At 45.3% G+C, this 26,875-nt stretch overlaps 1 protein-coding gene across 3 annotated transcripts in view; it reads right to left on the bottom strand.

The window, feature by feature from the left end:
• The window catches only part of YKT6 (YKT6 v-SNARE homolog), a 361,132-nt gene that overhangs the window by 95,137 nt on the left and 239,120 nt on the right, over positions 1 to 26,875 (bottom strand). For all 3 annotated transcript variants that reach the window (XM_069618958.1, XM_069618959.1, XM_069618960.1), the window contains exons 5-6: positions 17,092 to 17,196; positions 16,398 to 16,463 (exon numbers count right to left, since the gene is read on the bottom strand). In XM_069618958.1, the coding sequence (XP_069475059.1) occupies positions 16,398 to 16,463; positions 17,092 to 17,196 (171 nt within the window). The remainder of the gene's footprint in view (positions 1 to 16,397; positions 16,464 to 17,091; positions 17,197 to 26,875) is intronic.

Raw genomic sequence — 26,875 nt, 5'->3', positions numbered from 1 at the left:
GAATATCGTCTATGTATACGGCAACACAGACGTCAATAAGTTCACAAAGGCTGCTGGTGCATTGCACAACCCGAAGGGCATCACCTGATATTCGAATAATCCGTACTTGGTGCGAAAAGCGGTCTTCCATTCGTCGCCCTTCTTTACACGTACCAGATGATATGCCCCTCGGAGATCTAATTTAGTGTAGATGCAAGCATCCTTTACTTGGTCTAGTAGTTCGGGGATCAGAGGCAATGGATATCGGTTCTTCCCCATGATCTGGTTTAATGCGTGGTAGTCTATGCACGTTCTGAGGTCACCTTCCTTTTTGGGCACGATGAATAAAGCTGAAGATGCAGGGATTTAGATGGATAAATGAAGCCATTAGCAAGGTATTGGTCCAAGTATTGTCGTAGGTGACGGTTTTCGGGTTCCGTAAGGGCGTAAATTCTACTGCATGGAGGTTGTGCACAGGGTATGAGGTTGATTTGACAATCGTATGATCTAAGAGGTGGTAAGGTGTTTGCCTGTTCTTTTTGGAAAACATCCTGGAATTCTTGATATTCCTGAGGTAACTGCATGACTGGATTAGCGACTGTGGCCAGGCTTTTTTTTATTCAAGGTTTTTTCCGGGTAACCGGTGTGAGCACACTCCGGGAAGGTTACTCTCTTCTCTCGCCAATCAATACAAGGATTATGTGTTTCCAACTAAGGTATCCCCAGTATTATTTGGAACTGCGGGGCTTTGATTAAATCAAACACAATAGTCTCTCAATGCCCATCTTGACCCAACAGTGTCATCTCTGTGGTGGAATGAGTTACAGGCCCAGAGGCAATTTCAGTTCCATCGACTGTGCTGATAACATCCGAAGTGGTCTTTTTGCAGAGAGGTAGATTCATCCTAGAAGCCAATTCGTGGTCCACCACGTGGTTTCCTACGGCCCCGCTATCAATGTATGCCCTAACTGCATGCATACGTGATGGCTGCCTTGGATCAATAAGGACCATTGGTATGATTTGGTGCGAGGTCTGAGTATCCTTCTTTAAGCTCGGCAAGCGGACCTCTACGCTTGTCGGGCGTGGTCGTTTCCCGAATCAGGCCCTGTTTGATTTCTATCAGCAACTCCCACTACTTTCTTGGATGGTTTTATAGGGAAATCCCGTAGAAAATGTCCTGAGGCCCAACAGTACAGACACAACTGCATCTGTCGTCTCCTATCTCTTTCTTTTTGAGTTAAAGGGATAGTCGAGTAAAAATTGTTATTTAAAAAATTGATAGGCAACATTGAAAAAAAAATACTAGCACTCACTTTGGCTCCCCCCAGGGGAGCACCGGAGACCCAAAGTGAAAGCCAAGGCAGGCAGAAACACAAGGCGGTTGTGTTTCTGCCTAAATCTGCTTTCCCATTTGGGGCTCTCGGGCTCCCCATGGGGGGCCCCAAGAGCACCAAATGGGAAATCAGCTGTAGGCAGAAACACTGCGGCATGTAAACACAACCGCGTTGTGTTTCTGCCTGCCTTGGCTTTCACTTTGGGTCTCTGGTGCTCCGGAGACCCAAAGTGATAGCCACAGCAGGCAGAAACACAACGCGGTTGTGTTTGAAAGCGCTGCGGTTTTTCTTTCTGAGTTTCTCAGGCTCCTCCGAGCTGGAGGAGCCTGACCAACTTGGAAAGAAAAAACGCAGCGTTTTCAAACACAACATTGTATTTATGCTTCAAAAGCGACCGCAAACATGAATACAACGTTTTTAAAGCTGCAGTTTTATTTCTAAGTTTTCCGGGCTCCTCCAGCCCGGAAAACTTAGAAAAAAAAACGCAGCTAGTGCTCATTTTTAAAAAAATATAAATAGCACTTACCGAGATTCAGCTGCAGCTTTCTTGCTCTGGTCTCCGGTCCCCGTCCTCCACGTACAGCACCAATGAAGGAAAAGCCACCCAGCGGTAGCTTGTTTACTACAGCTGGCTGGCTTTTCCTTCATTAGTGCTGCAAAAGCAAAAGCCAGCACAGGCGGGCATCCATTTCACAAAATGGATGCACCCATGTGCTTGCTTTTGCGAATTTTGAGCTTGAATAGCTCTCGAACTTAGCTCGATCGGCTCTTCTATTCTGAAGTCGGTGGTCTAGCTGGACCACTAAGTCTATATATTCTGCGCAATCCTGAGGTGGGTTCACAACTTAGGCCAAAACATTCACCTCGAAGTCCACGATGAAATAATGTAATTCGCTTTACCTCTGGCCATCCGGTTTCCACCACCAACCTATTGAAGGTTGCGATATAAGTTAGCAGGTCCCGGTTTCCTTGTCGTAGGGATAGAAGTTCGTTATCCAGGGCATGTCCCTGTGAATGTCTGGCGAATAGTCTTTCCATGCTCAATTGAAAACCCTGAAAATCCCGAAGAAGAGGGTCATCCTGGTTGACTAATGAAATTGACCAATCCGCTGTGCTGCCACTAAGGTATGACAGTACAAAGGCTACTTTGGCTTGGTCGTTTGGAAAAGCTCCTGGTCTGCATAGAAAGTGCAAGCGGCATTGGTTCATGAACACGGCGAACCTTTTCAGGTCCCCAGCAAAGCGTTCGGGTGGAGCTAAAGGAATGCTCCCTGGTAGAACCACTTGCACAGGGCTGATCGATAAAACGGGGGTTGAATTCCCCCCAAGTCCAGGTAGTGGTGTTTGCCCGGCTTGGTTTTGCAGCAGTTGTCTGGCAAGATCATCAGTGCGCTCCTTTGACACAATCAATTCTCTCCTGAGGGCGTTAGTTTCTTGGCGCGCAGAGTGCACTTCTGCCCTAAGTTCCCCTAACAATTGGGCTAGTTGGTCGGTTTCTGAGGCCTCCATTACGCCCGGGTGGGGATTTGTAGATAGTCTTCATGTTCTGTTACGCTCACCTGGTTCCCACAGGGGCGTCGATCGGACCCGGACAGCTGCGGTCTCCACCAACGTGATGCGTAGTGCTGAGATGACTGTCTGGAGTGGCCCACCTAATCTTGTCTGCTGGACTCGTAGAAGTATTCTCCTGCAAGTGAAGAAAGGGATTTAGCCACCCGTGGACTTTAGTGATGGCCCCCCAACTGTTCTCGTTCTCCCCACTAATCACATCCGATATCCCCTCTTGGTAACCTCACCTTATGTTTTTAAATGATGAGCTCTCCATCCTGCATGGCATGCAGGGGCGCGTAGATACCAGTTACTTCACTGGTTTGAAGGTACTGGAGGAGTTCCGGAGGAATATTGACTCCAGTGTCTATAAAGTTCAAAGAGTTCAATATGTCCGATGTTCACTCTTGTTCCATTCCCTCGTTAGGTTGCAGCTGGGTCCAAAAGAATATTGCCTGGAGGCAGCTGATGGCGTTCAGGTAAGAGCCTGTATTACCAAACACTGTCCGGTAAAAGTTGCATGAGTTTAACTTGCTGTTTTCTCTCGCTTTTTAGGTGCGGCATAGGAAGATGCGGCGAATTAAAGGATAATACCTCCGGTGGTAGAGCAGGTAAGCCTATGGTGGCAAGAGATTGTCTTTGTCGGTTTTCTCGGCTCACCTTGTTATTCCTTTTGTTTTCCCCCCAGGTGCTGGGTTTCGACGAAGAAAATGATGGAGGCAGCGCCGAGTCGAAAGATGCGGTGGACTGGTGAGTATAACGTGGCGTTGCTGCTGGAGAAGCAACGCATGCTGAAATAATGTCCTTTCCAGGCTCGGAGCTGTGTTGGGTCTGGAATCAGGTAAGGAATCAAATAATGTCCGTGATCTAACCTCTTCTCCTTTCTTTTCCTTTTGTCTAGGAGCTCCGGATTCGAGGCGGGCGTGGCAGAAGACTGGATGCGGACTTGCAGACACGGTGAGCGTTACGCTGCTGGATGCAGAATAACACAAAGCATGGGCTGCTGTTCGGGCGTGGTTTAAATAGCCTGCAAAGCAGTCCCAGGTAAGAAGTTCCCCAGAACCACACCCGGGTGAAAAATAGTCCCTGTAATAAAATAGTCCCATTCAGGCATCATGTTGGCTTGGACTCATTTGCAGCATGGTCTGCATAAGGTAAGTAAAGTCTATGAGCCTGGCGCCCATGGCGCCAGGACTGATTTCTATGATGAGCCTGGCGCCTAAGGCGCCAGGACTGAATCCAAATAGCCCCCAGTCGGGGATGTTGGATTTTTTAATAAGTATCTGGATGCCTGCTCCCGGGGCTGATGGACTCGATCCGGATGCCCGGGGGTAGGCATCATGACACCCGATTGCCTAGAGCAGAGGCGCTAGGTTGTGGCTCAAGACCAGACTTTTTGGCAAGGGGCTGCTGTGCTGTGGCCCCTGGCTGAGAGGCATATTTAAGGGATGACGGTTGATCTGGGTGTCTGTCCATAACTCCACAAAACTTGACATCCTCCTTAAGATTTTATTAAACTGTTCAGGTGTATAGTCATATGAAGATGGGAAGCCTGAAATGATAGGCGTGACCTGGGAGGGAGTTTGATCTTTGTGGTGCATAGCCTCCGAGAGAGAGTCTACATGGGGTTTGGGGGGGAATTGCAGCCTGTGTGCTTTGAGGGCAAAGTCGTCGAAATTTGGGACTTGGCACCTGTTCTTCGGCGTGCGAAAGGAGGGCTTTTTGTGTGCAGTGTCCAAAACAACCTTTGGGTTCAGAGTCCTGTCATGAGGCAAAAAGGAAGAACGCTAGATTGGCTAGCAGACCTGAACTGCAGCATTAATATACTCTCCAATATTCTGTGCGCGTGGACTGATCATCTAATCACGTTCACCATAAACAAAGCAATACCCCTTACCCCACAAACTCAAGCTCCTGCTATAATGACGAGAAGTAAACGGAACCTCATTCTAGAGAACCCACTCCCTCTACTACAACCGATTACTCATCCAGACATATTGCACTCTGACCCATCAGTTCTAGTGGACATATATAATGAAACCATCTACAACATAACACCCCTTAAATTTCATAAATCCAAACCTCGCGCTCACATTAATAAGTGGTACACCCGCCACCTTAAGACGTTGAGGAAAGTGAAAAGAACGGCAGAATCCGCATGGAAAAATTCCCCTTAGGAGTCGAACAAGGGCAACTTCACTGCCGCTTCTTTCAATTATAAGACAGCAATTTTCCAGGCAAAAAAAGACAATTTCAATGATCGCATATCCAAAGCCAACTCCAGTACGAAGGAACTGTTTAACATTCTGAAAGAAAGTGAATCTCCTGCCCCCTGCACCAGATACCTGTACGAAAGACACCCTATGGTGCACTAACATAGAGACTGCTCTCCAAGATAAAATTACCATGCTCTTAAATAAAATACAAATAAAGAAAAATCTTATTGATACTACCATCCCACAGGATCTGCCTTCTCCCCCTGTACTGAATATACCACAATGAACTTCAAACCTCTCACTAACAAAGAAGTGGAAACAATTATACTAAAACTCAAACCTTCTAACTGCCATGGCGACACTTGTCCTGCCTCGCTTATCAAAGAAGCGGCCATTGAATTTGCCCCCTTCATTACATCCTTTATTAATGCCTCATTTAACCCAACAATCTGAAAGACGCATGGGTACTCCCACTATTTAAAAAAACCCTCCTTAGACCCCAATGTTAGTGAGAATTCTCATAAATGTGCTAATTCCCTTCACTTTAGAGACCCCCAGCAACTTTCCTGAATTTTTAGGACTGGATTTTCTTACCTGGAAAGAGTGTGAGCCTTTTTCCCCCACTCATGTATTTTGATGTGTTTTACACTTGTGTCCTTGATTATGGAGTTTTAGATAACTCCATAGGCATTATCTTTTCATGTGTTACACAGCACTCTCAGTTCAGTGACACAGGGATGTCTTTTTAGACTTCCCAAAGTTTTAAATACCTTCTCTTGGATAAACTACTGTTTCCCAGAGAATGTAAAGTGAAACTGACTTTACTAGTCTTTCCAAATTCCTAGACCCAGCACACACCATCTTCCAATGGCGTGCTGGAGGGGTTACATAGTATCCCCTGTGTCTAAATACTCATGTAGCAGTCAAAATCTACCCTTTCCTATTGAAAAGGCTGGTGGCAGTGGTTTTAGAACAAACTACCATGATTTTTCCCGACTGCGAACATCGGTAGCTAAAAATCACAGGAGCCATGTTTTTCAAGATGGCGCCTTAAGCCCCTTTGTTTAAACAGGTCCCGGTCGTCTTTTTTTCGCCATTACTTTTTGGAAATGTCCTTCTAGCGTTTATCTCTGCGTGCCAAAGCAGGTTTGGTCCCTTTGGAGGGCTTCAGGACTGAAGACCGCCTCTGGCGTCTGAGTGTCTGAGGTGGGCAGAAGTGAGGGAGGTGCCTGAAACTCCCTGTGCTTAGTCTCATGGGAGACCCAAATGCACTCTGGCGTGATTGGCTGGCTGACTGTCCGGCAAGGACAGCCACCGTGCTAGGTGAGTGACAGCTAGGCTGAAATGAAAGGGAGCAAACTGTTTAACTGGAACTGAACTGGAAAGCAGAGTCGACCACTGGAACGAAAGAACCGAAGAAGAGCTGGAAGAGGATAGCTGCTGCAACTCCTGGACCGTTGGTTTGCCCGGTGAAGCCCTGCTGCAGGTCCGAATTGCCAAGTTCATCTTGACAGATAAGCCCCTTCAAGGACTACTTCTTCCTTTGAGTTGGAGGTACCAATCAACTCGTACGCCACCTGGATACCATTCACAAGGATTAACCAGTAAGAGGGATACCAGCTTGTGCGCTTGAATCTACAGCTACTGGAACAGAAGTGACCCCATCTTGTTTGCTTTTTCAACGATCACGTACAGTGTAGGAGTCCCCCAACGTCTTCCCTCTTGTCCCCACGACTGACGCTCAGGAACAGCGAGATCTGCAGGACCTGCCAGGAACCAATGTCTTCAGCTGCATTTGGTTCTTCATACTAAGGTACTGTGCCAACCCGATTGAGAGAACGCCACTCTCGCGGTTAAAGTTCGTGAAACTTTCCAAACTTGCAGTCCTAATCAGCTTGTGACCCGACATATGATTCTTTTTCGCCTAAACTACTTCTGAGAACTTTTGCAAAGATTTTACCGTTTGATACAAGAACTGCTCTTTCCTATCCAGAACACTAGCCCATTGACTTTGGCCTGGCCTATTGACTTGAATTGAACTCTTCTGGTGAACTGAAACTATTTGCACTGTATAATAAGTATATGTGATCTATTCTACTTACCTTGTCCCTTTTGCTCACTTCTAAGTAACTCAACTGCCATCTGGCTCCTATTTAATGGGAGCTCAAACTGTCTCAAAATCTTTTTGAGTTTTGGATTGAAGTGGATTGGTATATATTAAGTTGCCTCCTTCTAGTGAAATGTTTTCTAAATGATTGTGTAATAGATCAATAAGTGTTTTACCAAGAAACCTTGAGTATAAGTGTTTACTTGAACCACTGTGACTCGGAGTCCTCTGTGTAATTACTTATACTGCTCACATTCACTCTTGAGATAAGCGTGGCTGCTCAAGCTTGCTACCAAAAACTGTGTGGTACAGACTTATACTAAAGGTTGGTTTGGCTAAGACATGTAGTCCTAATTGTGTGTAGTGGTCCCAGAGGGTACTACTTGCAACTCTGCCTAACACCCAACAACCCCACAAACTACAGACCTATTACTACGGTCCCTTTTCTGTTAGAAATTCTGCACCACACAGCCTACCTCCAAATACAGCAGTATCTGGAAACAAATAATCTGTTAAGGCTGAGACAATCAGGATTCAGACCCACTCATTGACTTGGAGACACAAATTCAGATATTAAAAGACAAGGGTAAATCTGCCTTACTCTTACTACTTCACCTATCAGCGGCATTTGACTTAGTCAACCATAAAATTCTATGTAAACACTTGTCATCTGCTGCTCACTTCTCAGACCAAGCAAACGCCTGGATCGAATCATTCTTTAGTAACAGATCCATAAGGATCTTTGCAACCTCTTCATCTGCCTCTCCATCGCCAGTGACCTGTGGAGTTCCACAAGGATCCTCCACAGGTCACTAACTCTCCATAATGTGTTTACTAAGCCTCTCTGATATACTTGATTATCTGGGTGTCATACACCAATTATGCGGACGATACTCATACCCATCACTGGTGACCACATTGTAGACAGTGAGACACTTAACGACATCTACAGCACCATACAGATCCGGATGGCAAAGCATGGTCTATGTCTAAATGACGAAAAGACTGACCTGCTCCATCTTGGATCTCCAACCAAATTGAATAAACTGGGGACCTTATTCACCTCTTAACATCGACTGCAATATTATTTAAGTTGCCAATGATGTGAAAACCTTAGGAATCTATATTGACTCAGCACTTTCACTTACGAGACAAACCAATGCCTTGGCATCCTCCACAGCCTATACTTGCAAGCTTACCATGGCCTGCCGTCCTTACCTGAAGACATCCAACTGCATCTCAGTAGCAAGAGCATTAGTCTCATCAAAGCTGTGTTATTGCAATGCGCTGTACCGGAGCACTTCACAACAAAACACCAACAAAATGCAAGTTATGCAAAATAACACCATTAGATCGGTATGCAACATTCCTAGGAAACCACACATCACAACAACTACACAGACTATAAAGTGGCTTAATATTAAGTAAAGAATAGACCTGAAGTCACTCTCACACACAAGTGCCTCTACAACTAGGTGCCTATATACAAATTTAACACCTTCTCACGACATACATCGACACGACCTACTAGAACTGCGCAAGCACACTGTTTCTCCATCCCACTATTTAACCAACAACATGCAGGTGGAGTCAGTTTCCCAGTCCTTGCTGCAAAGAAATGGAATGCACTCCCCGTCTTCATAAGAGAGGAACCATCCTTCTCACAATTCCACATTAAGGTTAAAGACTGGTTCCATGAGCAGGACCTCAACCCGTAAAAGCGAACTGCTTCAACATTCATATCGTTATTCAAATGTTAGTCCTGCTGTAGCACATTATTAGTGCCCTCTGAATATATATGTACTACTTGTAAATAACTGTTGCAATGTGTGTACCATATCTATGACCATATGTAAGGCCTGTATAATTATGCTTGTGTAACCTGCAAGATTAGCGCCCAATTGCCTCAGGGATCGGCTGCGCTTTACAAATAAATAAATACAAATACAATGAGGCGAAAAGAGTATGCGATGACCCAGAAGACAGTGAAGAGCCTGAGGCTCTCTCTGTGGACAACGCGTGGGCTTCGACACTTAACGGTACAGTCAAAAGTCGACCTGGGGTATGTTTTTAGTGTCTTTGTGCTTGTATGCGCTCTGGCTGCCAGGTGTCTTCACCATCACAGAGCCGCCGGCCAGCTTCTTGGAGTCGGGGGCCGCATAAGGGGTTCCGACGAACCCTGCTCACCTTCGGTGTCACTCATGACCCCGATACTGCCCTCGCTGGAGTCTTCTGTCACGTCGATGGAGGCCTCGGCCTGCATGGCGTGAGCAGCCCAGCTTTTGGTGCGCCGATCCTTTAAAGTTTTAGGTCGAAAAAGTTCACAGGATTTGCAAACCTTTTCAGGGTGTTCCCTCGGGAGACGGTAATTGCACATTCGTTGCGTGTCCTTCCACAGGAATTATTGGTGGCAGGTAGGACAAAATTTAAAGTACGTTTTGTCCATTATTTTCGACAAGGGCAGATTGGCGAGAAAAAGGGAAAGGGGGTGACAAAATATACATTATTTAAAAGAGGTCAGTATGAAGAACCTCCCACCTCTCTCCCCACTGTAATCGGCCAAAGCCCAAAGAGGCACGTGTAGGCTGCAGTTGAAGAGACGCCTGCTGCAACTCCTGGACCGTTGGTTTGCTCAGTGAAGCCCTGCTGCTGTGCTGAAGCTGCGAATTCGCCTCGACTAGAGGAGCCCTGCAAGGATGACTTCTCCCCTTTAGTTGGTGGGACTATTCAACTACAAAGTGAACTTGTTTGGACATCCTCTCGCAGGTGGCTGTATTTCCACTGCGATGAGAGAAAAGGGGTCAGGAACCCTCTTTTTTGTAAGGGGGCCCGACTCTAGAGGGTTAGGTAGTAGTAGCAGATTGGAGAACAGAGTTAAATGCTACCCTTGTCATTGATGCAGGGGAGGTCCCCCTGTGTTGGCAGTGAAGCTAGATTAGAAAATACTAGCTCAAAGATCACCAGGAGTAGACATTTCTAAAATAAAGTTTAATTTCTTACATAGACACACATTTAAACCAATATGCATATCCGTGGTTTAGTAGGCAAATATAATGTGACTGTCATTTCATGTACTGCTGCATCAACTAGCAATATGCAATCATTGTCAAAATGATTGTGTATTGCTAGTTGATACAACTTACTTCTTGTTGTAACCTTACTTGATCTCAGTTGAGACTTGCCTTGCTTGCTTCTGTAGAGTTGCTTGCATCTTCTACCTCTCATAAGCCCCCCAGCTTGTGACCCTACATTGATACTACCTTTTCTACAAAGACTTCTAAAACATTGTGTAAGACTTTTACTTACCTGCAAGAAGTGCTTCAGTTCACCTAGACTTTTGCCCAATTGACATTGGCTGGCCTGGCTCCCTGAATGACTCTTCTCTGCTCTGCTCGTATTTTGCCTTCCATCCAGGAAAGCGTTACTTTACTTCGCATTGTGAGTTTCAAAAGTACTCACCTGCTTCAGAATATTTGTGTGATCTCTTGTTTTATTCTGGAACCTCTTTACTTTAACACTCATCTCAGTATTGCTCTAAATATAGCAGTGATATATTAATGTCCACAGTTTCCTAGATATTTAAGTCACCTGAGGGTGTAGGAAGTATCTGTGTGCCATCCCAAATGGGTACTTGCTGATTTAGAGAAACTAAGTGTGTATTTTGGAGTGTATTTGTGTGTTACAATTATATTGCCCCTTCTGAAGAAGGCTTATTCAAACAGTTGTATACGAATTGTATGAATGACAATTGTTCAAATAACAATTGACATTCTGCACAATTGACCGAATTTAAACGGTCAATTAGGATATATGCGGGGGGGGAACCCCCTGCAGCCCCCCACCCAATCCAACCCAATTGCCTTATATTATTATTATGCCAACCCAACACGTTATATATATAAAAATGACCATACGGTCAATTGTGCAGAAGGTCAATTCGGACCCGTTATTCGAACAACTGTAAACAATTTGGTTAATATCATTCAAACTGACTGTTAAATAAATTAATAATTGTTTAATCAATAAACCTTGAGTGCAAGTGTTTATTTGGATACTTGTCACTCAATCTCTGTGTAACAATTGAAGCTGCCTTAATTTGCACACTGTTTAGAAATTCGAATCTGCACATATTTGTATGCTGTGTAGACAATTGAAGCTGCCTTAATTTGCACACTGTTTAGAAATTCGAATCTGCACATATTTGTATGCTCTGTAGACAATTGAAGTTGCCTCAATTTGCACACTGTTTAGAAATTCGAATCTGCACATATTTGTAGGCTCTGTAGACAATTGAAGCTGCCTTAATTTGCACACTGTTTAGAAATTCGAATCTGCACATACTTGTATGCTGTGTAGACAATTGAACCTGCCATAATTTGCACACTGTTTAGAAATTCGTATCTGCACACTATTTAGAAATTCGTATCTGCACATATTTGTAGGCTCTGTAGACAATTGAAGCTGCCTTAATTTGCACACCGTTTAGAAATTCGAATCTGCACATATTTGTAGGCTCTGTAGACAATTGAAGCTGCCTTAATTTGCACACTGTTTAGAAATTCGAATCTGCACATATTTGTAGGCTCTGTAGACAATTGAAGCTGCCTTAATTTGCACACTGTTTAGAAATTCGAATCTGCACATACTTGTATGCTGTGTAGACAATTGAACCTGCCTTAATTTGCACACTGTTTAGAAATTCGTATCTGCACACTATTTAGAAATTCGTATCTGCACATATTTGTAGGCTCTGTAGACAATTGAAGCTGCCTTAATTTGCACACTGTTTAGAAATTCGAATCTGCACATACTTGTATGCTGTGTAGACAATTGAACCTGCCTTAATTGGCACACTATTTAGAAATTCGCACCTGCCCATACTTATATTCTGCCCCGTCACGCCTCTTGCCTGCGACACATTGCCTTAGCAAACCTGATTCTGCCCTGCCCGTCTCCACAATATCCCTAGCATAGGGTGCCCAGTTGTGCCCGGTTGTATTTCAGTAACTAAGTTGCACCTTCTAGAGTGACCCTCTTGCCCTAAGTGCCACTAACTTTGGTGCTAAAACATCACCATAATTGTACCGTAGTCCCTACGGGATTAGTTTAATATACCAGCCATTGTGTCACTCTCGCCCATTATGCACACACTACAGACTTGCCATCTATACACATCCTGGTCCATAGCCTGGACCATTCTAACCATCACCACTATAATGGCCCTCACCAATACCACCCCATGCAATCTACAAGAGAGAAACCTGCGACTTAGAGCTAGGCTGCCCCGACTTTATGACATTAAAAACAAAAGAGCCAGTCCACCAGTCCCTACACGCACCGCCACTAACCCTGACCTCCCAGCCTCAGTGACGGTAAATCGTCCTGAACTACAAGGTGACCCATATCGCAAGCAGAGGAGACCTAACTACCCCAGTCTAAGATCTATCAAAGGCACCACTACAACTCCCACCTTATCAGGAGCCCTTATTAATGCTAGGTCCCTTATAGCTCACAATACCGAAATAGCTGATTTACTGGCTATGGACAATTTAGATATCCTTGCTGTTTCCGAAACTTGGCTCCACGATGCAGCTGGCCCTGCCCTCATGACCGCCATACCGGACAATTACAATATCCTAAGAGTCGACCGGCCTAACACTAAAGGAGGCAGCCTGGCCATCATAACCAAAACGCAGCTAGCTGCTAGACTTACCCCACACCCAGCAATCACATCCTGCGAACTTCTCTCAGCTAAAATACCGATCTCTAACAACAGCACACTAACGATACTCCTAGTGTACAGACCTCCAGGCCCACTAGGCAACTTCGAGGAAGACCTATCCAGTCTCCTTACTAACAGCATTAAAGACTCCACCCAGCTCCTTTTACTAGGTGACTTCAACCTAGGCTTTAACGACGCTGAGGATAAACAAGCCCAATCTATCCAAACCATTTTAGTCAATCATGACATTACCCAAAAAGTCCTAGCTCCTACTCACATAAAAGGACGTACACTAGACTGGATAGCCAACCACAACTGTGACATCACCATCTCTAGTATTCTACCACAAATATGGACGGACCACTATCTTATATGCTTTACAGCCAGCATAGAGCCCCCCAAACCTAATAAGAATAAAATAGTACCCCCCCATGCCAACGAGAAGCAAAAAGGAAATCACGGCTGAAAAACTTCTCCCACTACTCCTACCAGCTCTCTCCGCCAGTGCCAGTGAATCTAACCCTAGCGAGTTAGTTGAGGCATTTAACAATTCCATGACCAAAGCTCTAGACTTGATTGCCCCTATCAAACTCCATAAAAGTAAACGTGAAGCTCACCTTAACTCATGGTTCACCCCCCAACTCCTAACTATCTGGAGGCACACTCCCTCTGCTGACAATAAAACCACACTTGCCAACTTTGCAAAAAGTTACAAGAAGGAAATAATTCAAACTAAAAAAGACTCATTTAATGAAAGAATTAGTAAAGCCAACTCGAACTCTAAAGAACTCTTCACTATTCTCCGGGAATTGGAAAACCCAATTTCCCCCACAGACAATGTCCCCAAGGACAAACCTTGGTGCACTAGCATCCAAAATGTCCTAGCTAATAAAATTACAACCCTTCAATCTAAAATTGCAAAGAAAAAAGCCTCCCTGAGCCCTACTGGAACTCATACTACCCCACTGAAAGCGACACCCAGTATATCCACCCAAAGCAATAGTAACCCCTTCAGGTTTACGAACATCTCTATACTGGAAACTGAAAAGGTTATTCTATCGCTTAACCATCGAACTGCCAAGGCGACAGCTGCCCTGCGCAAATCATCAAGGATGCAGCCAGAGATTTAGCACCCTTCATCTCGAAATTAATTAACGCATCCTTCAATACGAGTACTGTACCTACTAACCTTAAAGAATCCTGGGTACTGCCCCTACTCAAAAAACAGACACTTGACCCAGCAATCCCCACTAACTACAGGCCCATTACTACAGTCCCATTTCTCCTTAAAATCATCGATAGAGTAGCATACCTCCAGATCCAAAACTATCTGGAGTCACACAAGCTATTAGGCTCACGGCAATCGGGCTTCAGACCACTTCACGGTACTGAAACGGCCCTAATTGACCTCAAGACCCAAATCGACAAGTTGAAGGATAAAGGTAGAACAGCTATGCTCCTCCTACTTGACCTATCAGCGGCCTTCGACCTGGCGGATCATGCAGTATTATGCAACCACTTAGCGTCCGCCGCTCACTTCTCAAGTGAAGCTATAGCATGGGTACAATCCTTCCTAGCCAACCGTACGATGAGTGTTCTCCCCTGTAGCTGCAGCGGACCCAATCCATATCACTTGTGGTGTCCCACAAGGCTCATGTGTCTCCCCAACTATGTATAATATCTTTACTAAGCCACTCTTCGACAAACTTGACAGATTAGGGGTAACCTATACCAATTATGCAGACGGCATGCAGATTCTCATACCTTTATCAGGCAATGGTAATACAATCAAGGTGGCGACCGAGGTAAAAACACTAGGCTTTTACCTCGACTCCACTCTATCTCTCAAAAAACAAATCAATACCCTGGCATCCTCGACAGCGTACACCTGCAAATTAATCAGGACGCAGGCGGAGCAAGCTTCCCTGTTAGAGCTGCCCAGGCTTGGAATGCATTGCCTTCTGCATTAAGAGCAAACCTATCCTACTCCAGCTTCAGAAGCAAGGTAAAAAACTGGCTCTGGTCCAACGACAACTAACCTTGTTGCACCCAACGGTCGTGATATTCCTGAAATCCGGTTCCATGACCACTCGGCCCTTACCTTCCTACCTCTCTGCATACATGTACTCTTAACATTGTAAACCTGTTAGCTATCATCTCTACTGTTTGTACAGACATATATGTATTGTTTTGGATATGTTTCCTATCTTCCATATGCATGTAACCTAAGCTTAAGTAACCTTGTACCTGCTGCGCCCGGCTACCCCTGGGTTTTGTGCGCATTATCAAATAATAAACTAAACTCCCCTTCTGCTCACATTGACCCCTCTTGAGATAAGCCTGGCTGCTCAGCCACACTACCAACCTGTGTAGTACAGACGTATACCAAAGGTTGGGTTCCTATTGCCAGGAGGTTAAGATTGTTCTAGTGCACCCAAAGGGTGCTGCTCCAAATCTTGCCTAAATACCCGGTAAAAGAACCTTGCGGTCCCTCAGCAATGTCCTCGGTAGGATCTAGCGACCCCTCAGCCTGGCGGCTGGTAGCTGAAGCAGCCTCGATACCTGTGCTGGTTTTAGAACCTGAACAGTGCCTACCGCTCGGACGTGTCCTTGGAAAGGAGTCACCCTTGCGGGGTGTAGATGAAAAAAGCAGCCCTACCTTGAGACTACTTGTGCCTGATGAAGTCCTTCAAGTCCTCTGGAGGTGAACTTTCGAAGAGCTCCTTCCACCGAGCTAACCTGTTCTTCCGAGCGTGCGTAAACACGTCACATGCGGTACAAGCGTTCCAGTCGTGATCTGCGCCAAGGCAACAGAGGCAAAGAGCGTGGGGGTAGGACATAGGGAAGAGCCCTTCATAGGCTGGACACCTGAAGAAGCCCAAAGACGTTGACATGCACTGGGGAGGAGTGTGCCACCAGAGGACAGAGTAACTGAATAAAGACAAAAGACAGTATCCAGGGAAGAGCGCCTGGAATTACCAGGCCGAAGCCAAACCCACGAGCGCTGGTAAAAGAGATCTGCTCCCAGCGATGCGGAAAAGAGGACTGGGGAGTGGCGCCGGTCGGCGGAGTCAGGAGAGTGCATGCTCCCAAGGCCGAGCTCCTGCATTCCTCTAAATTTAAAGGGGAAGATTTATTTTGGTGAAAAAGGTTCCATCCCCCTTCCCTAGTGAGCGACTCCCCTGCAGTATGGAGAAAATGGGACGGAACGTAGGAGTATGTGTAATATGAGGCCACTTAGTCGAAGAAGGTCTCAAGTCTGTAGTTCGCAAAATGAGGCAAGCACCACTGCAAGCATATGAATCTATAATAAACCAAATAGATTTTTCAATATAAATAACATTTTCACACCCTCAAAATGTCCCTACCTATACATTTAATTCCCGACAGACTATCACTCCAAAATCCCAATGCACCTCCCTAGATTAGCAGTTTAAACTCAAACATAAAAAGCTCTTATGTCCACTTTTTGCAATGATTTGCTTTCTTACCAGAATTATTTTGGTCTCATCCAGTTCTGCTTGCACTTTACTCATAGCATCCGCTTCTCTGGGATTCTGGGAGGAGAGAGGAAAAGAAGATGTATTGGCCAAACTTTGCAACAAATTAATACAGAGAAGACAGGACTCCCCTTCCCCCACCCCCTAGCAACTTGTGTGTATAAGTGGGCTTGCTTAAAATGAGTGCCAACAGAAAGCTGTTTGACTGGAGACATCTGGAGAAATGAGACTGCCCTCTGCAGACTGGAAAAGGAGCTGTCATCAAAGTTGGTTCAACTTGCATCAGTCTCACATATCACTGCACCAACATGAGTCTTTGTTCAATTGGATCTGTTAACGGACTAAGACATGCTCCTCTAAGTAGAAAGTTACATCAAATAGGAAAAGAAATAGCCAATTGTTTTCAGGGAAATGGGACAGTTTTTGTAGACCACATTTATTAGCAGCAGAAATAAGCCCCATTTGATTTCCTACAAGTGCCCATCGAAGCCCAAACCCTACTGAGGTGGACACGATGTCTGCAAAGAGGCAGATGCTGATGCAGTAAAGGACTGCCACATGGAAGAGACAGAAACAAAAATACTATACATAGTTATTAATGAATAGTCTTAAGTTCAAGACCTGAGATTTTTCATAAGAGTATCAAGATGTACATTAGACTTCAGACTGATGCCAGAGGCCTTACTTGATATTTACTGAGGTAGCTGTCCAGTGCTGAGTAGTTGATGGTGGCTGGTGAGCCAGAGGGCCAATCTATACGTTCCACCTGAGTAGAGAACTCATCCAGGACCTGCAGAGTCATGCAAAAACAAGTGCCTCTTTAAATTTCAAAACAGACTTGGACTACGAAGCTGTAGCGCCACCTCAGATTTTACAGTCCCAGGTGCAGCTTTCGCACTCAATACTTCAGACTTGGACAATACAGTGTTAGCTCTTTGAATTTAACAGACTGACTATGCAGCTCTCACTCCAATGCCATGAATAATTTTTGCTCCATCATTCAATGGACACCACAATTTCTTTACCTTCCACTCCACAAGGAAGATTAGGAGAGTTCATGTCTGTAGAGGTATGCTCGAATTGCAGGCAATTGAGTAAGGCGGATGGGAGAGGAGAACAAAGAGGGAATGAGAAAGAGGAGGAAAGCAATGCAGAGGTCAATAGTCTTTCTAACAATGTCCATCTCATGTCTCCCCTTCTCACACCCCCCCCCTAACTCTCCCCATTGCCCCCCGGCCAAGAGCTTTCTAGCATGAGCCTTTTGTATTTTCTAGCCAGCGGCTAGGGCCAAATGATTTTGGGTGAGAAGAGGGTTAGCTCCTCCCAAACACTAGGTGCACACACCCTCTATGCCCCAACCTACCCGAGACTTGATAATCTGCTCGGCAGCGTTTCATCCCCCGACAGCTTGTAGATCTCTTGCTCCCACCTGCTTGCCCACCCCCTCCCATGTTAGCTTCCTGCTCCCTTGTTTCTATGTTTTCCTCAACAATGTTCTTGACCCTATGATTCAAGTGCTCTGTTGCTTCCCGATGCTAGGATCGCGCTCAAATACAAAAATAAAAGCTGCCAAGACGGCAGGTATTAAGACCAATGGGATCCATAAGCATAGGGGTGCATTAAGGGGATTTTTCCACAGCCCTCTCCTTATCCTAAGGGTACACATGGTTTGAACCAAAAGATAGACCAAACGCTTTATCAGTAGCGCTATGGCAGAGCTTCACTTATGGGTCAGAGGAAGGCTGGTTGAAAGCTACATTAAGTCAAACGCACAGCAAAAGAAAACACTACATGGCTATACTGAAAATACAAACCCTTTATTATAGGGTTCCACCTATAGTTCAAAATAAGTACTTGAGTTGTAATAGAGTACATAGTATATACATAAAAAAGTAAAGGGCCTAGACAGACTGACGACACCCATCGCTAAATAATAAGGTGTGCAATGAAGAGAACCTAGATATCAAATCATTATTGAAGTCACATTCAGGAGGCAAAATGCCAACACAGGAACAGTCGCTGCAATGCTCATAACATTGTGTACATAGTTAAATTAATAATACACATGTAGACCGTAAACTCAGTACAGTACATGAAGGGAGTAAAGGGCCATTAAAACTTTCCAACAATGGACAAAAGAGACACCAAATGTCAGAATAAGCTTAGATTTTCACAGCCAGAGCAGCAGAGTTGTTAGGACAGTTTTTTTTTACTTTTTAAAATAAAACTAAGGGCTTCATAAAACCATACATCTGAAACAGTACATAAGCTCCATTCTTGGTATAAAGCTGTACCACCTGAGAATGTTGGGAGCATGGACAGAGCAGCCAGGCTCATCTTTGGAGGGAGAAGGCTGTAGCGTGGTACACAGAAAATGTTGATTTATAAAGAACTGGACACTCGATGGGAACTTGCAGCAGCAGTCGTCAGAGGATGGCGGCTTCCAGCAACTTTTTCTTCACGGATTCTCACGGCTCTGTGGATTTGGCGACTTTTTACAGCAGCCAGATGAAGAATGAATATCACCAGTTGGATTCTCTTCACTCTCTTGGTCCTGCACTCTGGTGAGGGGACTTCAAGCTTTCGAATCAGGTCTCTGGAGGTCCAGGAGGAATCGACCAAAGTTTCAGACGGATTCGAACTTCGGAAGACCATGCAATGCACTCAGGCTCAAGGTGCCAGGGTATTGGCGGTTTGCAGCACAACAAGGTCACAACAAGTCTTGGGATGGCTCAAAATGCAGGTCTTCATGAGACTAGTGAATCTCAACAGCCTCTGGGTAGGAGTTGTCGCATTCGGGACTCCCAGGTCGACTGGGAGGAAGAGTTACACCAGGCTCCAGTTACAGAGCAGGCTCTCCGGTCACTGGAAATCGCTACAGACATATTTTCTTCCTCTTTGGATTCAGCTACAGTGGTCGACTTGTCAGCAGCTTCCAGGATCAGAGTAATTAACACAAACTACAGCACAACTTCTGCAAACTCTCACTGCAGTTTACAGAAAGGGGCAGTCTGGCTGTCCAATCAGAACAGCCAGCCCCCCGCTTCCAATTGGGACTTTGTTCCATTCAGGCAAGGTGGATGACAAAGAAATGCAGAGTTTGACCCCTCCCTCGCTTCCTGCCCTCTCAGACACTCTGGAGGCTGGGCAAGGACTACAAAGGATTCCCGCCGATGACAAAGCTTCCACGGAGGTCGTTCCCACCTAGAATGGCAGGGGAAGACCTCAGAAACAACAAAGCACACAAGAAATGACAAAAGAAAAAAGAAGCCCACCATTCTAGCAGAATGGTGTCCCTTCTATGCATTGCTGAGGCCGATGTAACAGCCTGTAAGTAATGATATGATAGGTTATTTATAACACGCTTAATAAAGTGCGGACCCAGGGATCGAACCTTTATGGCTCCATGTCGTCTTGCTTCCAAGGCGAGCACGTTGCCCCTGAGCTATCCTCTCGTGACAAAAATAAGATAAAAACGTCACTAAGGTAATATCACTGCCACAAGCCGTAAACTTGCAACTGCAACAATAATTTTACCAAGTAACTAAGAAAGGGGATACATTGATTCCCCCCAGCACCCCACATAAGGTGGGGTGTGTTAGCTCACTATATAAAATATAAAGGGGATTAACATCCCTCTCCCCCTTGGGAACAGTAGTTCACCCAAGTACATTAAAGAGACATTAAAAGAGAAGCCCAAAGGGGCAACCCAGCCTAAGCCCAAAAGTTACAGGAAACTATAACTCCAACCATACTCTATGGAGAGACATACAACGGTCACCCATAAAAAAAAGAGTAAAAGACTAGGTGAGAGGGGAAAAATATTCCACTACACCTAGGGACAAGGGAAAATAATCACCAAGTTCAAGCAATAGGTTCTGGGGTTGACACACGCCAGGAAGATTTACCACAAATATGAAAATCGTACCTACCAATAGTCTCCTGCCTTATGGATGCATCTAGCCCAAAGGATGGCATAGTTCTCAAGCATCAATGTATGCAATACAGCAGAACAGTCATCAGTGAGCCATTGTTAGGCAGGATTTTTACAACCACCACTGTGTGGGAGTTTGGCGATGCCAACCTAGAAAAGGAGAAACCACTTTGCACACTTGGGCTTATCAAACTCTCTCTGGGATTTGATATGATTGTACAACAACAAGTAATCAAGGTTCTCACAGATATATAAAAATACTCTTATTTATTAGGCCCAAAACATATGGAAGTAGAGCTTGATAACACTATATACTGCATGCACTCATATTTACACAATTAGGTAGTCACAAAGGAGGCTACACAACACTTAACATTACTACAGAGTTATAAACAATAAAGCAAGTAACAGAAAACCGGAGAGAGAAAAAGTGGTTAAACAATATAAAACCACCTGCCTTAATTTTATAAGGCAGTTACTTTCAACTTAAGCAGTCCTTCCCGAACACGGCAAGTACGAGTATTCTTAAAGAGTTCCTAAGCCTCTCAGAGTACCTGTTAAGAGGTTAAGGAGGTCACAAAAATCCCATTGCACAAGACTTTGCCGAAGTGTACAGGTAAAAGCACGCTTTCAGTTAAATAGGTTTTGCCAAAGAAAGGGGTGAACCCCCAATTCAAAAAACTCAGAGGGGCACCAATCCTAGGCCAGAACACTATCGCGCATGGCCAAATAAGGGTAGTGTTAGGGAGTGGACTTTACGCTTAATCAATACTTATGGCGCAAGGGGGGCACAAAGAGTGGTATCTACTGTGGCAGGTTAGAAGAATATAGACTAGAGTTTTCATCTCACTGCTTTTGTTGATTAACTGAAAGGCGAGAACTCCTATCTTTCCCTATTTGAAGGGTTTTCCCTACCTAACCAGCTTAGTAAGGCTGATAAGTTATATTTGACAGTGATTGCCCAAATCAAGATTAGTCCACTGTCCAAACTAACTGATCCTAACCCTACCACTAATAAAACAAAAAGTACAGGAGAATGACGACTCCTCCTGTGAGGCGATTTCCACCAAGTTCAGTTCAATAAAGTATTTATAGGTAGTTCTTGGTAACTACTTTTATTGAATCATAGAGTTCCGATACTGGGCTCTTCAAGGTCTCAACCGACTTGCTCCGTTCCTTCTTTTATTTGTGCCGCGCTAGTTAATTTGGCGCCTCTCCTTTCCTAGAACATGTTTTTTCTTCCTTTTATTCAATATCCTCTCTTTGTTTTGACTAGGACAAATTTGAGGGTTCCCTTTTGTTTCTCACTCTTTTCCTGTACTCGTCACACTTGATCTTGACTGGGACGAGTATGTGCGTGCCAGCAGTGATTTTCACTCTGTATCCTTTGTCTTGACTAAGACGAGTGTCCACGTTCCAGTAACAATTCTTATTCTCTTCATGTCTTCTTGACAGTTTGTCTCAACTGAGACAAGTAGGAGCTTTCCAGTAATGATTCTCACTCTGCTCATAAACACGTGGTGCTTTGCTTTGACTTTACAAGTATAACCGTTCCAGTTATGGTTCTCCCTCTTCTCATATGACATGCATTACTCACCGTAATAGCAATTCTGATGATTGTATCTTCTTAGATTCACATGCTGTGCATATAGTCCAACATCTAGTGGTAATTGCGGAGTAATCACGGCATATTGCATCTTTCTTTTGAAGCTCGAAAGGGGACGTCCACATGGGCATGACTAACACTGTCCGTGAAGTGCAGTGTACCCAAAGTCCCTCACGCTTTGAAGTCCACCTAGTTCTGATTTTTCAGCCGCGAGGGAGCCTTATAGTCAGCGTGAGCGAGTACAGAAGAGAAAAGGTGTAAGATGTCTATGTTCCTTCTACTCCACGATGGGAGGAAGGGTGGGCGCATGTGAATCTAAGCAGATACAATCATCAAAAATGCTATTACAGTGGGTAATGCACGTCTTCTGATGCTTGTGAATCTGCTTAGAATCACATGCTGTGCATAGACTAGCGAGCAGTATCCAGAGATGGTGGTGGGATCTGGGAAGGAACAGTAGCAAACAGATGTCTTAGCACTGCTTGTCCCAACTGAGAATCAGACCTAGAGTGTGCATCTAGGCAGTAATGTTGTGTAAAGGTGTGTACAGAACTCCAGGTTGCTGCTTTGCAAATGGACTCAAGAGGAACATTTGCAATGAATGCTATGGTAGCCCCTGTGCCCAGAGTAGTGTGTGCTCTAGGCATGAAGGGCAGATCTCTCGTGGCAAGAGTTTAACACAGTGTGATGCAGTTTACGATCCACTTGGCAATAGCTGATTCAGAGACAGGGTCCCCTTCTCTACCAGCTGCCATTGAAACGAAGAACTGGTATGTTTTCCTTAGTGGCTTTGTCTTTTCCAGATAATCCTCACATCTAGTGTGTGGAGGCTTCTTTCTGCCACGTTAGTGGTGTTCTGGAAAAAGGTGGGTAGTTCTATGGATTGGTTTACATGGAACTTAGAGATAAATTAAGGCGCAAAGCGGGGGGGGGGGGGGTGTGCGCAAAACCACCTTATCTTTGTGAAAAGTGACAAATGGGTCCTGAACTGAAAGGGCCCGCAGTTCACTAACTCTCCTTATAGAGGTGATCATCACCAGGAAGGCGGTCTCGTAGGCGAGTGCTTTACTTTATTTTATTTATTTAAATTTGTATAGCGCAAGCAGCCCGGGGGGCATTGAGGCGCTGTTACTTGTAAGAGCTTAGTTACAGAGGTACAGGCATGGTAGCCGTCATTGGCACCTTATAAATCAATACAGAAATAGTTCCATAATTACAAACTTATGCAATTTGTATTACAACTTATGCAGTGGCTCATATGTTTAGAATTCAAGCTGTTACGAGGGACCTTATGAGAATAGGATGGTTTTCATTGCTTTACGGAAAGCGATGAGGGAGGCCTCACCTCGAATTGTGGGGGGTAGGGCATTCCAGTGCGTGGGTGCGTGATATGGGAAGCTGGATCCTAAGGCTAGCCTTGAGCGTTGGTTCAAAGAGCGGACCCATTAGTTTAGTAAGAAAAACATTCAGGTCCCACCTGGGAGCTGGGTTGGAAATAGGGGGGAGGGTGGGGGAGGGTGTGAAGCCTTTTTACCCCTCCCATAAATGCTTTAATTACTGGAATCTTCCACCAAGAAACCTTGCTCTGGGACGTGGTATATGCCGAAAGCACAGCTAAGTGGACTTTTAGAGAATTGAAAACCAGACATGAATCTTACAGGTGGATTAGGTACAGGACAATATGTTTAGGTGTGCATTAAATGGGATTGATGCCCTTGCCATTACACCAGATGACGAAGCGCTTCCATTTGCTAGAGTGGCAATACCTGGTGTTAGATTTCCGTGCTTTTTTTGAGTATGTCCATACATCTTTGAGGGAGTTGGCGGTGCCCAAACTCTATGACCTCAGGAGTCAGGCTGCTAAGTTGAGAGTTTGAGGGCATGGATGGAGTGTTTCCACCCCGGTCTTGAGACAGCATGTTGTAAGGGCATGGCAGCTCCCTGAGAGGGCAGACTGACATTGCCATTAGATGGGAGAACCAAGGTCCGCGGGCCCACATTGGGGCAACCAGAATCATCCTGAGTAGCTCTTGTTCACTATTCTGTTGAGCAGGAGAAATCGGGGGGTGGAAGGGGAGGGAAGCGTAGACACATTTCCCTGACCATGTTAGCCAGAGACTGTCCCCTTGGAGCCACTCTGGGGTTAACTGGAGGCATAATTTGGGAATTGTGCGTTCTCCAGAGTGGTGAACGCACAATCTACAAACAAGTGGCGTATAATGTCCTCCTGCAGTTGCCACTCGTGCGGTAAGTCACTGCCGAGTACGTCCGTCAGAAGAAGGAGTTCCCCTGGAACATGCTGTGACAGGCGGAACATCTTGTGTTTGAGAGCCCACTTCCATATGTTCTGGGAAAGTTTGGACAGCCCTAGAGTGAGTGCCCCCTTGTTGAAGTAATACATGGTCATAGTACTGTCCATGAGGACTAGAACCGTCTTCCCCTGGAGGTGTGTTTGGCAGGCCTTCAGGGCCTTGAACACTACTAGCAGTTCCAACAAGTTTATGTGATTGGATGTTACCGCTGGGGACCACACGCTGTGCGCCGTCTGATGAAGGAGGTGAGCCCCCTACCCAGTCAGAGATGCATCTGTGGTGAGAGTGGCTTCTACAGCAGGGGTGGTGAAGGTTTTCCCCTGCAGGTTTTCCCTCACCCACCACTGCAGAGCCTGAACGAGGGCTGCCCAGACAACCACTAGATCTAACCATTGTCCGCTGGCCCGACACCATTGGCTCGAGAGCTACTCTTGCAGAGGGCGCATGCGCAAGCGAGCATGTGGAACTAGGTAGATGCAGGACGCCATCATCCCTAACAGTCGCATGGCTTTGCATACGGTCACCTTGTGACTGGCTACATAGTGAGGGATCTGGAACAGCATGTTTTGAACCCTTTCGGAGAGAAAGACAAGGCTGTCTTTGGTCCGAATAGAAGCCTCCAGAAACTTGGCTGGGGTTTACACTGGACTTTTCATCGTTAATCAAGAACCCTAGGTTGAAGAGGAGATCTACCGTCTTCTGAGTATTTTTTTGGGCATATTCCGTACAAGTCCCCTGTTATGAGCCAGTCATTGAGGTAAGGATAGACTGGGATGCATTCCCTGCGCATTTGAGCAGCTACTACCGCCAGTACCTCCGTGAACAGCCGTGGAGCTGAGGCAATGCCAAAGGGGAAAAGCTTGAAGTGATAGTGGGTGTCTTCTATCATGAACCTGAGGTACTTTCTGTGCGCTAGCAACATTGAAATATGAAAGTAGGCATCTTTCATATCCAATGTGGCCATGTAATCCCCCTGCAGCAGCAGTGGAATTACTTCCTGCAGTGCTGTCATTCTGAATTTTTGAGGGTTGACATTCTTCGCTGGGCACAGGTCTAACACGGGACGCACGTTGAGATCCTTTTTGGGTACACGGAAGTCTACTGAATAAATAGCCCTGCGTCATTGATGGCTTTCCCAAAAAGGTTGGAGTCCTCGACTGGTTTATTAATAAGAGAGGCCTGAGTTTCTGGTTTAAAGCCTGGGTTCTTCAACCAGGCATGTCTCTTACGTAAAGCCCCCTGGGGAGAGTGTGGCCAGCAGTGTCAGCAGAGTCCAGAGTATTTAATATGTTGTGGGTAACATGTCTTCCCTCATCACGACCGCCAGCAGGCATGAACGGGTGGGTTCTGGGTCCTCTTTAAGGCCCTCCTGGATTAGGCTGATCAATTTGGGTGTAGAGGAGCACTCCTTAATGTCATGAACCTTAACGTGAATTCAAATGCTTGCTTGTTAGAATTAAATACAATCTTAGGTGCTAGACAGAGTTTGATTCTGGGCTACAGAATCGGATAAACAATGGTTTGAAAGATCACTTCAGCAAAAATGATCATACTCTGTGCACACTTTAAGGCATAAACATGCAAAACACATTATCTTAGTGCAATTTTTACTTTCACATTTTATTCTTGACCAAAAACAATGACCCAAGAATGTCTGGGTAATGTCTCTATTCAATTTTGTTAGTATTTCAAAAATTACCCATTTTACAACAAAGATTTACATGCAGTTTCTCCTGGATTAGGCCCCATTGGACGTCGCTGTAGCTGGCTAAGAGAGTTGTACTGTTAGCGATCCAGGTTGAATAGGCCGCAGAGGCAGTGATCCGTTTTCAGAGAGCACAAAGTTACTTACAATCCTTATCCAAAGGGGCTTTGGCTGTGGACACTGGAACCCCAGCCTCTTTCTAGTGGTTGTAACCACCAGGGAATCCGGTGTGACATGACTCTGTATTTACAGTGGGACGGCAGGAGTAGGGCAGAATAATTTTGTGAGGGACGGTGACAACAAAGAAGGAGCTAGGCGCTTCTTTATAGAATTGAGTAAGGGGATGGCCGGACTAGTGTGAGGCTTCTCCTTGAGGATATTTTCAAAAAAGTCAGAGTCAGCGACTGCCTCATGTGTATCGATCTCAAAGTGATCGGCCACTCTCTTTAAAATGGCATTGAATAACATTTGGTCATCTACAGGTGACAACTCCCTTTCTGGAGGCGAAGAAGGGGGATCTAGACAAATGATGTCCAGGTCAGGGGTGTGTATTGGTGACAGCCAAGGGCACTGATGCCCCCGACTGATCCTGATACCAGTCTGGGTCTTGGTCAGTTGTGTCCTGAGCAAATCGATTAAATCCTCATAAGTATCCTCCTGCTCCGAGACATACAAGATATCCCCTTGGAGGCCTTGTGCAATGATGGGAAATTTCTGAAATTTCTGTGGAATGGGGCAGGAGCCCTCTTCCCTAGGCCTTTTGGGAGTGATTGGTTTGAAAAGTCAATAAATTGGGCCACTTTGTCCATATAGTTTTCAAATCTCTCCCTAGTCCATAGGGAAGACGCAGAATGGTCTGGAGGTGGAAAAGGTTGACCGTGGGGTGGGGTGGGGGTCCTGGTAAGGCCTTCA

The sequence above is a fragment of the Ambystoma mexicanum genome, chromosome 10, assembly GCF_040938575.1.
Source record: "Ambystoma mexicanum isolate Mex_15411 chromosome 10, UKY_AmexF1_1, whole genome shotgun sequence".
NCBI lineage: Eukaryota > Metazoa > Chordata > Amphibia > Caudata > Ambystomatidae > Ambystoma > Ambystoma mexicanum.
Note: the sequence above shows the minus strand (reverse complement) of the source record. Positions and strands in the feature narration are given on the sequence as shown.